Source organism: Rhincodon typus, chromosome 27, assembly GCF_021869965.1.
Source record: "Rhincodon typus isolate 14 chromosome 27, sRhiTyp1.1, whole genome shotgun sequence".
NCBI classification, from domain to species: Eukaryota; Metazoa; Chordata; class Chondrichthyes; order Orectolobiformes; family Rhincodontidae; genus Rhincodon; species Rhincodon typus.
In genome coordinates, this window is record NC_063358.1 from 29,505,675 (window position 1) to 29,520,696 (window position 15,022).

At 40.0% G+C, this 15,022-nt stretch overlaps 1 protein-coding gene across 2 annotated transcripts in view; it reads right to left on the reverse strand.

The window, feature by feature from the left end:
* Window positions 1–1,224: 1,224 nt before the first annotated feature.
* LOC109930675 (gap junction beta-4 protein-like) overlaps window positions 1,225–15,022 on the reverse strand; it is a 29,853-nt gene continuing 16,055 nt past the window's right edge. The window contains exons 2-3 of one of the 2 annotated variants that reach the window (XM_020530131.2): window positions 12,593–12,763; window positions 1,225–5,470 (exon numbers count right to left, since the gene is read on the reverse strand). In XM_020530131.2, coding sequence (XP_020385720.1) covers window positions 4,645–5,445 — 801 coding nt within the window. In that variant the 5' untranslated portion in view covers window positions 5,446–5,470; window positions 12,593–12,763 and the 3' untranslated portion in view covers window positions 1,225–4,644. The remainder of the gene's footprint in view (window positions 5,471–12,592; window positions 12,764–15,022) is intronic. The other variant, XM_048613257.1, reaches the window with a different exon arrangement.

Consider the following 15,022-nt stretch of genomic DNA (forward strand, 5'->3'; position numbering starts at 1 on the left):
GGCACAGCATTGAAGTGGAAAACTATATTCTAAGTGAGTCAAAGTAATGCCTTGATGTGATGAGGCTTGTGCATCTCTGATGGTAGCCTTCATAGATGGTGGTACAAGCATTGCTGCAGTAGAGTATGTCCTGAGAGGTAGGGTGGCATGTTGACTCAGTGGTTGGTACTGCTGCCTCACAGCACTCGGGACTTGGGTTCGATTCCCCCCTTGGGTCGCTGTCTGTGTGGAGTTTGCATATCCTCCCTCTGTCTGTGTGCGTTTGCTCTGGTTTCCTCCCCTAGCCCAAACATGTGCATTTTAGGTGGATTGGCCATGCTAAATTGCTCACAGTGTCCAGGGGTGTGATGGCTAGGTGTATTGGCCATGGGAAATGCAGGACTAGAGGGATGGGTTGGATCTGAGTGGGATACTCTTTGGAGGTTCAGTGTGGACTCAATGGATCAAATAACCTGTTTCCACACTGTAGGGATTCTACGTTGGAGTCCAAGACAAAGGAGCATGTGGCGAGCTGGTTCTACTAGTCAACAGGTAACTTTGATTTTGAGAATTGTCACTGTCTAGTTTTTCTCCCTTGCTTGAGATAATAACAAATTGCATACAAATGAGGCAAAAAAAGGTAATAAGGATAAGTTAATACATGCAAGTGTATTTCTTGTCGCTCACTTGCGAGATTCCTGTCATGCTGTTTGAACCTTGCGTACAAAATTAAATATTATTTTTCTCAATCTCACAAATCTTGATTTTCTGATCTCACCATACTTTCTCAACTGACTCACCAGTGCCTACATCATTCAGTCATTTTAATTCTGGATGTGCAAATCCAGAAAACCAGGTAAAAATCTGATTCGATGTTGGCGAATTATATTGACCTATGATAGGTCAGTGCCACATAAGTAGTAGCAGCTGTCTCTTAGCGGGAAAAAGATCAATGATTAATTTCAGATTTTGTCCTTCAACTTGTCACTGGAATATAAACACCAGTAAATTGCAATGTAGTGACGGGGTTTTTAAAGTTAATTTGGCTGTACAATGACTTTGTGACAACTTGTGTTGTCTATGTGAACACGATTTACAAAACCCTGAAATACTGATCCCTTTTTACTCACAGCTTTAATACCAGCCCAGTTTAAAATTCTGTCTGGTTCATTACATAGTTATAATAAGACATACATAAATCTTGAGCCTTTAATGCAGCATACGCAAAATATTGTGACACAAAGCTTTGAAAAAGATTGACATTTTTAATAAGTTAAGTCATTTTCGAGTACAGTAAACAAAGGAAGAATACATCTTTTAAAGGGATTTTTTTTAGCTCAGGTTCAGTTCCTGCAACAAGTAGGAACAAGCCTGTTCAAAGCATTTCCCTGCAAGCCATCATATTTCAGCGAACATAATTAAACCTCTGTGAAATGAAAACTTTATCAATCATTGTACTGTTATTATTTTGCTGAATTGACTACAGTAAGTTTGCACGCTTTTTTTACCCAGAGAGTGTGTCCCTTTTAATGTGCAAAAATACCATTCTTTTTCGTTGATATTATTTGCACAAAGAAACTAATTGCCCAAAGAATATATCCCCACTATTTATTGTGGGTAAGGTGAATTGAACATTCCTGTTCACACTGCGAAGTTCACACTTATATAAAGTATTAATCATTGTAATAGTCTCAGGCAAATTAGAAGCTTCTGAAAGGGTTTCAAACAAAAACCCTGTTTTTAAACAGATAGATTTTAGCTCAATTCATTTCAATAAAAAGTTAATCTTTTCTTCTAAAGGACAGATCTCAATAAAAGCTCGAAAATCGGGAAGTTGACACCAGAATAATATTCAATGGAGATTTTTTTATTGCAATTTGGAAAGACTTTGCCATATTCTTCAGGCATTCCATTGCATATTGGAGCATAAGACCCGAGATTAAAGTTGCTTTATTCCCCTCAATACAATGAATGTCTGTGCTAAAAGGGACTGCATTACTACTGGTGGCACATGCATGTTGTGCATATATATAAAACACATGGATATACAAGATACAAGATACAAATCTCTAGTACATGTGCTATATGGTGAACCATTATGGGTTATCACGGTAGCGAATAAAGCACTATTCAAAATCTGTAATCAATGAAATGTTTAATTGATCTAGTATGTTCCAACTTTTTGACAGAACTATTTGGTATTACATTCTATAAATGATGGAATAAAATGTAAAACCAAGTATTACTGATCCATACCATTTTATAATGCATTATTTCATGACTTGTATTAATATTTGAAAATAATCCTGAAGAATCCCAAGCAAATTGAGCATATAGCCACAAATACAATGCATTGAAGTAGTTTAAAAATTTACGGCATGGAAACAAGTCCATGTCAGCAATTACCATCCACGCAAGTAAGTAGTTCTATTTACTGAATGCTATGTATTAATTTATTCACCCTGTTTCCATATTCCTCAATCCCTTTTCCTTCATCCACCTGTTTATGTTAATCTTTAATTTTGACACAATCTCTGCCTTGAACAAGAATCTTGAATATCAACTCCAAAGACTTAAGAATTTCTCCTGTTTTCTGTTCTAAACCTCTTGAATTTAATCCTGTGTCTATGGTCCCACATTCTTGAGCCCATAACTACTGCAAACAGTCTGATCCTATCTTTCTCCATGTGTTCATGTTACTAAATATTTCTGTTATAGCACCACATAGTTCTAAAGGTTTGGTAAATAAATATGCCCAGTGGTCTAACTAGTGGTAAATGTTCTGTTCAGTGCTGACTTGTTTAATCTTAATGGAAGGTGTTTGCTGACGGGAGGCATAGTGGGTTACAACAATTGACTTTAATGCAGTTTTGCACTCCCAAGTACGATGAAAAGTGGTGAGTAATTGCTAGGGGTGAGTCAATAGCAAACAAGCTTGACCTAGATCAAGAAAAATACAGATGTTTTTGATTTGTGAGTAGCAGCATATGCATTCAATTTGCAGTGTCAAATGACATCAAGAGCTGGAAACAATTTGGCACAGTTAAAAAAATCTAAAATTTACTATTGGATTCAGATTGAAACAATAATGCAACCAGCTGCTGAGCAGCTGCCCCACAAAGCTTTAGGACATGGGGTTGGGGGGTTTGGGGTGGAAGATGCAGTTCATATTCAGCCCATGTTAATGTATTGAAACATCAATGAAAGAACACATAACAGTGAAATGTTCAGGGAGTGCTTCTTAACAATCAGGAGTGTGCTACAAGTTTGGATAATCTCAGTTTTACAGGATTTTGTTGTGAAAACCATGTTCACGGTGCTGTTCTTGGTCTCCAATGGCATCTATGATTGTCCAAGTTGTAGCATTGTGGAGAAGCACTGGAGAACCACTGCGCAACAGATTCTGAGTTTAATTTCATGTCTGTTATTACAATACTGAAAAGATTCATTTAGCTCGTGGATTTGGTGCTGTCCCTCTTCATCAACATTCACTCTTTGGGATAGAAAGCTTCCGAGATATGGGAAGTGAGGTTAGTTTTCCAGCACTTTCTTAATAATCTTAATTGAAGGTGTTGGATTTGATGTGGGTTGGTAGTGGACCTTTGGTCTTCCTAAAGTTCCATGCTCTTCTAGATTTTGGTGTATACATTAACAAGCTGTTGAAATAGTTCTTAAGGGTGAGAACTAACTTGAGCATCATCAATATATTGTAATTCTATTACAGAAGTGGTATCTTTGCTTTGACTTTAGCTGGTAATGTTGAAGAACTTACCGTCAGCGTAACACAGTGTCAACAGATGTCAGGGAGGGCTGTCAAGTCATGAGCTGCAGCTTTAGTGCATTAAAAATCATAACTAGCATTGACAGCAAGTCAGTTTTGATGCTTGTTTTGACAGAGGAGTTGCTGTGTTCTGGAGACATTGCATAGTAAGGTTATAGCATGCTATCATGGAGGAGACAGATTGTATTTGTGAACTTCCTGCATTTGACCTGCTTTTGTAACAATGTCACTTATGTCACTGATCCAGGTGAGTTTCTATTCCATGCTAACAACCCTCCCATGAATGTTGGAGAGTTCAATGATGATAATATGCGTCAAGGCATGTTGGTTAGATTCTTAGATTCTTCCTTGTTGGAGGTGGTCAATGCTTTGCATGTCTCTCTTAATTCCATTATATAATTGCTTCAATAGTCTTCACTTATAACTCTGTCCCTTAAACTTCTCTCTTAATTGAAAAGATTTTGTATAATCTTCCTTCTTACTCTCCTCAACATCCTATAGTTTTATTTATGAACCTTGCTATTGGAATGCTCATCAGCTAGCATGGATCGACTGATCAAAAAAAAGGCCAGATTGAATTTAATCTGACATCAAAGTAATATCACTCTACCTGCTAATTAAATATTATGCTCAGCGACACAGAAAGTCAGTATTTTTTGGAGCAGAGACTGGAGATGAACTGGATAATGTGAAGACCTTCTAAAAGTGACTTATATTGTGATAAGGCAGCATTATTGTCATAAAAGATGGTGCCCGCTCGAGGATTGCTTGTTGAGTTCTAGTATTCATTAGATGGACAAAAATACTTTGCAAGAAGTTGCCGTACATAATTAGTTCAAATAGTTCTGCACATTCAAATGGAAATAACTTTTGACTTGGAATCTTCAGGAATTCAAATGAATGATAACATTTGGACTTTGATTTCCAGCAACTGACTTATCTTCTGGATTGACGTTTGCACTGGATGGCTTTTCAAATAAGGTGGTTGGGCCCCTTGTGGATTGACTTGAATGCCTTCGCTTGCCTGAGGAACAGCAACTGGATACAATTCTCTTACTTACAAGGTATGTGAACTCACAGACATTTATAAGAACACACAAGGCTGCAGTAACAACCATAAAAATAGTGAAGATTGTTTTCTCAGTCGGCCTGGCAATGAAGCAATCCACAGTGTTAGGGCAAGGGGCTAATTCGCATTTAACAAGGCGGGGCAATTCAAAGTCTTTATAGATGGTGTAAAGTATGTATAGGAACCCACTATCAATCCCTGCTTTAAATACAAGGCTGATAACGTAAGTCCACCACAGTCCTCCTATCTTTTTCCCTGTGTCATTGTAAATACTGCGACAGGTCTCCCCATTTTTCAGCTTGTTCTTCCTCTCCCTTTCTTCTCTATAAGCTACATGCATGACCACCAGCAGGGATGGAGTGGATACAAATATGAGCTGCAGAGCCCACAGTCGGATGTGGGAGACAGGAAAGTAGTAATCGAAGCAGACATTTTCACAACCAGGTTGCTTGACATTGCACTCAAAGTCTTTTTGGTCGTCTCCCCAAACTCTTTCTGCTGCTACCACGTAAACCAAGACTCGGAAGAGGAAGAGGACGGACAACCATATCCGGCCAAATCCTGTGGAGTATTTATTCACCCCACTGAGCAGGCCTTGAAGAAAAGCCCAATTCATTGTGTTAGGAGGTCTGCAATTATACCTGAAAGGAAGCAAAGAATAATCAAATATTATTGGATATGTAACAACTTTAAAACCATTGCATTCAGAATGACGACAAATGAGTTAATTTTAAAAATTAGCAATGCTTCAACAAAATTGCATCCTTTCAATGACTAATCTACTCACTGTCTCCCAAGAAGTGTGTTAATTCATGTATATGAAGAGGAAACAATTAAGAGGCAGCTGTCTTCCCAGGGTTGCCCTGATAAGAATGTGATTGACAAACCTCTTGGAGCAACATGGTAGTATCAAGTTGAGTTTTAAAAAGCTTTTCTTCACTAAGACTCTGTATCTCTCCATTGGAAGGAATGCACGTGAAAAGGTTCCTGTTTTTGTATGTCACCAAAGTTTCCAATGGTTTACTGCTTTTCAGAGACAGCCGTTACATCGGTTTTTCATCATAGCAGCAGTCTCCCAATTTCTGACATTAATTGGAACACAGATCCAATAAAAATCAAATTGCAGTTTGTAATCAGTTGAAGATGTACACTGGAACTTTCAGGAGACTGGCAGAGTGGACTGGTCATCCGTTAAACACACTACCCTATTTTTGATAAGTCAAAGAAAAAAAGAATCTATCCCAAGTGCCCAGAAATAGATATTTTTAATCAATCTGTTTAGATGTATTATGACACACTTTTGGAGCTAGTGGGACATGAGCTCAAGGTCTTCTAGCTCAGAGGTAGGGATACTACCACTGCACCACAAAAGTCCATAAGTGCCCATAAACATACTGCCTTTAAATTCAGCTCAGAACTAGCATCAGCAGGGTGGGAGCATTGCTAATCGAAGAAGTTTAGGATATATTCACAAATGTAAAACACTTTATGCGTGATGGAAGAGCCACATTTAAAGACATTTCAAGGCAGCTGCTGAGTGTAACGTTTGGCTGTACTGGAATTTACAAGGTACCCCATGACAGTCATTGCTCGAATAGTGGGCTGCATCACAAAAGCTCTGTTTTTTTAACTGGCAATTCACTCTAATTATAACATGGGTGCTGCAGTAGCTCAGTGGTTAGGACTACTGCCTCATGAAGCCAGGGACCCAGGTTCAATTCCAACCTTGGGTTTGTGTGTCTAGGGATGTAATTTCTAGGACCAAAGGACAAATTAAGTGGTGCTGTGGTTAGTATTGATAGCAACTCCATCAATAGCTATACAGCTGGATTTTGACTTCTAATAATGGCAAATCAGTAACCCATATTCCATCCCTTCTGATTTTGAATTCCATTGGCTTCAGAGCCCAGACTTACCTTAATGAGTAAGACATGCATCTCGATTTGCACATGGTGTAATAATATAGTCACAATAAATGCTGAAAGGCATTTTACTGGACAGTAACAAAAGAGTTTGAAGTCATTGTGAACTGAGATATTTTGGTCTACCTCATTAATCTGCTGGAATTCTTTGAGGAATAATTACATTTTTAGGGAGTCTATCTAGCAACAGGAACATACTTGGTTTATAGGAATTATTTAATCTACATGTAATAACTGAAAAGAAGATGACACCTCTTAGAATTAATGGTGTTTTATTTCTTTTAAAAGTTGACTTTACCACAGGAAGCAGAAAGTCCTCTTCAAAAAATGTAAAAATCTCTGGCTGAAAACTCTGATTAATCGAGTTCCTGGGGACAATCTGCTGAGTTGGATAAGGAAGAAACACACTTGGAAAATATTGCTTAAGAGGAAACGTAATCATCAGAATGTCTGGCTGTTTGATTCTGGTGTGGCCTTGATTTCTACATTAATATTGATTTTTTTAATCGAAATGTAAGCAATAGTTGACATAGTATCAGTAAGATCTGACGTACTGTTATACTGGTCCCACATTGCCAAAAACTTTGGGTGGAATCTTGTTGAAGTATGGGGGTAGGGTGGGATCTTGGTGGAAAGCCAGTGAGAGACTCATGCTGCCTCGTTTTGGGGAGGCCCAGGGAACTGCATGACAATTAGACGGTGAAGAGGTCACTTCCAGCCCTTACCTGGAATCAGTACCCTGGGGGCAAAAGTCTTGCCTACCAATTGGAGCCAATTGTTGGCTGCCAATGTTGCTGCTGGAAAGGTAGGCACTTGACTCCCAAAGTTGCAGTATTACCCAGTCCAAGGGTATATAATGTGATGGTGGGGGTGAGGTTCATTGAGATGCGTTGGTGGGGGTGGGGCCTGTGCGGGTTACAGTGAAAAGGGACGGATGGGGTTCAACAGCAAAAGCAGTGGCCTTCAATGGGTCCTTTCCATCCGGAGACAAATGTCTCAACTGAGATTCCCTCCTCCTGACCCTCACCACCACCACTGGTAGTGACACTTTGGTGATACAGCTTTAGCAAGAATGCATGCATTAGGCTAATACCAGAGCTGTGGGATGAGACTCTTCATCAGCTCAGTAATTGGCCACTTAAGGGCCTCAGTTGGTGGTGGGATGGGAGTTTAACCATGGGTCTTCACCCAGAATTTAACTCTAGTGGAGATGACAAGTGGCAATGTTTAGATACCTCACTGTCCCGTCTAATTACATGCCCTCCACACTCACCACCAGGGAGAGCAGGTTATTGTATCCTTTGTCTCAATCCATTTACACACTGATACGCAGGATTTCAATTTTAAAATCTGCCATTTGGTATATTTTTTGTTTAGAAATTAGAAGGCAATGGGGTGACTTAATTGGAATTTTTAGACTCATAAAGAAGTTTGAATATGTAGACTTAGAGGAATCATTTTCACTTTGTGGGAGACAAAACCTCAGGGGAATAAATTTAAGATAATCACTCACAGGTTCAATAAGGAATTCCAGAATGATAAATTTATTCATATGGATGGTTAGACTGTGGAACACACTGTAACACAATGTGGTTAAGGTGAATAGATTAGATGCATTTATGGTACAGTGAGGTCATTTGGCCCGTTGTGGCTGAGCCAGTTGAAAACCCCTGAATACAAGACCAAGAATGTATTGCTGCAGCTCTATAAGGCTCTGGTCAGACCACATTTGCAATATTGTAAGCATTCTTGGCACTGTATTTAGGGGACGATGTGTTGGCTTTGGAAGGGGTCCATACGAGGTTTACAAGAATGATACGAGGGATGAAGAGCTTTTCATATGAGGAGCAGTTGAGGACTCTGGGTCTGTACTCAATAGAGTTTAGAAAGATGGGGTGGGGGGTGTTCTCATTGAAACTTACAAAATACTGAGAGGCCTGGATAGAGTGGATATGGAGAAGATGTTTCCACTACTAGGAGAGACTAGGACCTGAAGGTGTAGCCTCAAAATGAAGGGCTGATCTTTTAGAACTGAGATGATGAAGAATTTCTTCGGCTAAAGGGTGGTTAATCTATGGAACTTATTGCCGCAGAGGGCTGTGGAGACCAAGTCATTGAGTATATTTAAGACAGAGGTAGATAGGTTCTTGATTGGTAAGGGCGTCAACGATTATGGATAGAAGGCAGGAGAGTGGTGTTCAGAAGCATATTAGGTGTGATCAAATGGCAGGAAGACTTGATGAGCCAAGTAGCCTAATTCTGCTCCCTTATCTAATGGTCTGATGAAAATATTATTTAGCCTAATCACACTTTCAAGCTTCTAATTGGTCCATTGTCAAATAACTCCATAGAGGGCAGTACCCCATCACCAAGTCTCCCTTTATTTACATGTGGAAAGTCCTTGCCACTGATCCAGCTCCCTCAGAGCCAGCTCTCAGTGAACAGGATGCTTGACATTCCTGTTTATATCTGTCAGCCAGGCCTCCCTGATTGAACCAGATTATCAGCCCCAATTAGGGAATTCATATTCTGTGAGATCCACCTGGTTGGTCTCATTACAATTACTGAACATAGTTCTGTGGGTTAAGCATATTCAAGTTTTTTTTTAAATATGATGACTAGTATGTATTCATCTGCAGGGAGTTGTTCTCTGCAAATGAGGAATAGTTTGGAGCTTTGGAGCTTGGGGAGCTTATAATTTACCCATTGTTTTTTCCCTGGCAATGTCTCGAAGAATCAGAGTCAATTTGAAAATAAATCAGCATCCTTTCTGGTGTGGTATAAGTTGTTGTGATTGTTTGAAATTTGACACTCTTGGCTTTGTCATGATTTCCACAAGAAGGGCCTGAAAAAGGGTCACTGGTCTCAAAATATTCATTGCATTTTCTCTTCACAGATGATGCCAGACCCGCTGAGTTTCTCCAGCAATTTCTGTTCTTGTTTCAATTTTCCAGCCTCCGCAGATCTTTGTTTTGTTTAGTCCTGACATGAAACCTGGTTCAATCCATGAGCTGAGCGCCTGTCATACTTGCACATTGCAATGCAAAGTGCTGGTGCACTCCAAACTGCAACTATCAGCAGGTCAGAGACTGGCCATAAGGTTAAAGTAAGGCTGGTACATATTCAATGCTAATGTCTGTGGGCATGGCATGCATACAGTCACTCCCTGTAGAGTGCCTTCTGAGATGTTGGTGTCCATGGTGACTGTCTGGGGGAACAAACACTGAGCAGGTACTCACATAGACTTTCACGTTAGGAAATCTTAGTGTCTCGTTTCTATCCAACATCTACTCAAATAACAAACTGCATGCTAATGAGGCAAACTTCAATGGTTATGAGGGTGATAATGAGCAATAAGTCCTGTTCATAGACTTCTTGGCGTTCTCAAGTGAGAAGCTCATCCCACCATCCGGCTGGAAAATGTGACTTTGTCTTCCTGATGTTGGGAAAGGCCGGGCACCTCGTGTAGTTCTCCCAGACTTCTCACTGTAGCCTACATTGCTCAGGGACTGAGAAAATTCTGCCTCCGGTGTTTCTACACATGCATTTCTCTTCTTCTTTACAGCCCCTCAAGCCTGATCCACCATTCAATGAGATCATGGCTGCCCTGTGGCCTCACTATATCTGCATTTGGCCTATATCCCTTACTACCTTTGCCTCGTACAAAAATGCATCCATTAAATTAAAAGCGAAGAACTGCAGATGCTGGAAAAATGGAAATTGCTGGAGAAACTCAGCAGGTCTGAGAGAGAAGCAAAGTTAACACTAGGGGTCCTGAACTGTTGACTCTGCTATCTCGCCTAACATTAGGGCATTCTACTATCTTTCCCAAAAGTCTGGCCCTAATTCTTAGACTATGCCTCCTGGTTTTAGAATCCCCAACCAGTGGAAATAGTTTATCCTTATCTAAATTGTCTGTTACAGTTAATATCTTGAGGAGTTTAATCAGATCACCCCCTAACCTTTTATATTTGAGAGAAAACCAGCCTAATTTGGATAATCTTTCCTCATGACTTAATCCCTAAAGTCCAGGTGTCATTCTTTAAACCTACATTGTACTCCCTCCAAGGCCAATATATCATTCATAAGGTGTGGAGCCCAGATCTGCTCATAGTATTCCAAGGATGTTGTATAACTGTAGCATAAATTCTGCATCCTTGTACTCCTAGATATAATGGCTAACATTCATTAACTTCTTTGATTATTTTCAGCACTGTTTGTGATATTTTAAAGATCTATGCACATGAAACCCCAAGTCTCTTTGGAAACCCACTCTATTTAACTTCATATCATCTAGAAAGCACCATGACCTATCCTTTATCAGTCCAAAATGTTTGCATTGAACTCCATCATTTTGTCTATTCGCTTAGTCTATCAATATCCTTTCATAATTTTATGCTATCATTGTCTACAATGCCACCTATTTTTGTGTCATCACCAAATTATTATTTAATGTACATTTTAATCCCAGTTCTCTACAACAGTAGATGCTCCTGTATTGAATTGGATTTCCTTCTATTCATTAACAGGATGAGGGCATCTCTGGCTAGGCAGCACTTATTGCCCAGCCCTAATTCAGTTCAGAGTCAACCACATTGCTGTGGGTCTGGAGTCACATGTAGGTCAGACCAGTTGAGAATGGCAGTTTCCTCCCTAAAGGACCATTAGTGAACCGGATGGGTTTCTCCTGACAATCGACTCATGGTCATCATTAAACTCTTAATTCCATATATTTTATCAAATTCAAATTCCACCATCTGCTGTGGCAGGATTCAAAACCCAGGTCTCTCGAACATTGTCTGGGTCTCTGGATTACAGTCCCATGATAATACCCATTAGGCCATCACCTTGCATATTTGTTTAAATGAGTGTGCCACATATCAGACCATTTCCCTCGGCTGTGCATGTCCTCTGACAGTCTCCTGAGTTCTGCTTCACAGTTTGCTGTGCCCTCTGGCAAACAGCAAAGTAAGACTAACTTGAAACACACTTTTTAAAAACACATCTGAGTGCCTTCGGCAAAAATCCAACCAAATCAGTTCCTGGTATGCCTGGAGAAAAAATTAGTCAGAGCTGCAGGCTTGCTAAAAGGAAAGACCATAAGTGAGTGGGCACACAATGACATGATAGGTTACTCATCCAGGAAATCCCTTAAACTTGTCATTGTTGATATCCAAATAGGTATCAGTTTCTAGAGACGGAACAAAACTCTTATTCGATTCAAAGGACAACTCATATGGGACAGGATTCCAGATTTAATCGTAACAACATTTTGATTGACAGTAATTCATTCCAATGGCTTTATAAATGAAAGTTGGCCTCTGCTAAACTTCGCCTCTGAACAATAAAAATTCAATACATGCATAACACATTCACTTTCTAATGGGACTAATGATTTCAGGTTTCTAGTTCTTATTCCACAGGCATCATACACCATCTAAAGTGCATTTAGCTTTTCTTGCTTACATATGTGATCTTTCAAATGCATTTGAAATGATTTCTTGGAAAGGAACAAGTACAGAAGCAAACCCTGCCACTGTGACATGTGTTCACAGGAATCCCACAATCCAGACGACTTCATTTTTTTGAATTTAAACATTGGGTGCTGAATCAACATATCAGTCATGCACCCTCATTTAAACAAAAAATTAAACTTTGTATAGGTTGCACTATTTTCTTGAGAAAGAACAATATAACCACAAGTTGCTTCAGCTTTTTAGCAAAAGACCAATCCACAAATTTGAGTTGTGAAAGTTCATATTTCAGCATTTACAATGTGGATTTTTGTTTAGTTAGTTTGAAACATTTAAAATATACTTTGATATATGAGAAAAAACATACCTGCAGAAGTACCACACGTTTTGCTCCGACAGTTCAACTTTGAAAGGTCTGTCAAACTTCGATCTTATGTGGGCTGTGTGTAATACCTCCCTCTGAGGAGAGATTGGTTTATTTGGAGTTGTACTGACTTGGAGTTCTGGGTGGGGCAAACTTTTGAGTATGACAGTGCAGCTGTGTGGCAAGTAAAAAGCAGAGGGAAAGTTAGAATTCCAACTGCAGAGGAAATACTTTAATCAAATGACACCACTGCTTTTTTCTCCAAGAAGATATTACTTGGCTGCTTTCCAATATTAACAGTCAGCCAATCACTTAGTTATTTTGGGCCAGCAAACGTGTGTGATAATTTAAAGAGATCAAGAATAAAAGAATAAAAGCATTTCTTTTGACCAGATGGCATATATCAGACAGGAATCTTGTCAATAACTGGCTTCCATCAGGTAGAAACATAAAGCACAGGTCAGGTTTAGTAATGTTGAAAGCAAGTAATTGTAATGGATGTCTTTACCCTGCCAGGGTGGATAGCTTTCTATGTAGAGGTCTAAGTTCAAACACCAGAAACTGTGCCTGTGTTGGGAAACTGGCAGAAACCCACTGATTTGCATTTAACCCAAACACGTGTGTTAGAAAAACTGTGTCACAAAAGAGCTTGTGTTAATTCTGCTTGCAAAGATTTTCTGGGCTTCCTGGCATTTGCCAGATGGGAAAGCTAAGGGGACCGTGAGGATTGTTAGGACTAAACAATTGACAGGCAAGAAAGGCCTTAAATACTGAATAGATCAGCCTGTTCCTGGCTTAATGAAAGGCTTTGTTGATAGGATGTGTTCTGAAAGTGTGCCTTCACTGTGTTGGAATTGATTTCCAATATCTTGGAATTCATTTCTATTCCATTGGAGTTTTTACCTTGATGGGTGGCTCAGTGGTTAGCAGTGCCACCTTCAGAGCTCCGAGGACCCAGGTTTCATTCCAACCTTGGGCGAATGTCTGTGTGGAGTTTGCACGTTCTCCCCGTGTCTGCATGGGTTTCCTCCAGGTGCTCTGGTTTCCTCCCAGAGTCTAAAGATTTGCAAGTTTAGTGGATTGGCCACGCTAAGTTGCCCATAGTGTTCAGGGATGTGTAGGTTAGGTGCATTAGTCACTGGAAATGCAGAGTTACAGGGATAGTGTAGAAGGATGGTTCTGGGTGGGTTGCCCTTCAGAGGGACAGTGTGGACCGAATGGCCTGTTTCCACACTGTGGGGATTCTATGATTCTACGTGCATTTTCCAGTTGCCAGAATTAAAGCAGATGTCAGCTGTATACGTGGATCCATTCCAAGCCTTTGAAGTGGAAGAACGGGAACCAGCACCAGCAAAAGCAGCAACAAACTCCTCCTGAATCACCTGGCATTCTGTAGGGACAGTCACACCCTACAAGGGATTTACAGGCACAGGATTAACTTCCTGGACATGACTAAACACACGCTTCAAGAAGCTCAGACTTACATGAGCTTTCGCTAACATTTTGCAGCCTTCCAGAAAATTCCTTTCCAAGTGGACCATGTAGGCAATCAAAGGAACAACAGCAATTAAAGCCATGAAGGCCATCAGTTTAACTGGGACAAGGTAACCATAGTAGCCCAAGCCAAACATTGACATGAACGGGAATTCCTAGAGGCATGATTCTCCACCCATAATGCAATCAACAAACACCTAGAATTGGACCCCATATACAAACACATACAGATCAAAGCCGGAAATGACACTACTCACCATAATGGACCAGACAGTATAAATTCCAAGTGGAGTAGAATAACATTGCTTAATCAGAGGCTCCACTGATGATGTCACCTAGCATGGTGATGAAACATCTGAACGAGAACAAGCCAGCTTTCAAGCAAGTCAATAACCTCACCCACAACCTGAGCTACAGATCTTTGCCAAAACTTTATATTAGGTTCTTAGCTTTGGATTCTATGCAAGGATCTGCTGGTGAAATAGAATCTCTCACTCTTATCTCCATACATGCATCTCCCAGGTGACAAATGCCACCTGTATCAGGGTTGGTACTCATATGTCTTTGTAGAGATGAGAATGAAAATTTTGTCACATCCCCTCTGCTGGCTAAATTCCCACAGTTTAAAGAGTTATGATTGCACACATTTGCCAAACAGACCATGTTCAAATTACCCAGGAGTATTCATCATATCTCAGGATACAACGGGATCTTGATCAGATGGGCCGATGGGCTGAGGAGTGACAAATGGAGTTTAATTTAGATAAATGTGGGATGCTGCATTTTGGTAAGGCAAATTAGGACTGGACTTACACATTTAAAGGTAGGATCTTGGGGCGTGTTGCCAAACTAAGAGTCATTGGACTGCAGGTTCATATTCCTTGAAAATAGAATCACAGGTAGGTAGGAGAGTGAAGAAAGTGTTTGTTACAATTGCCT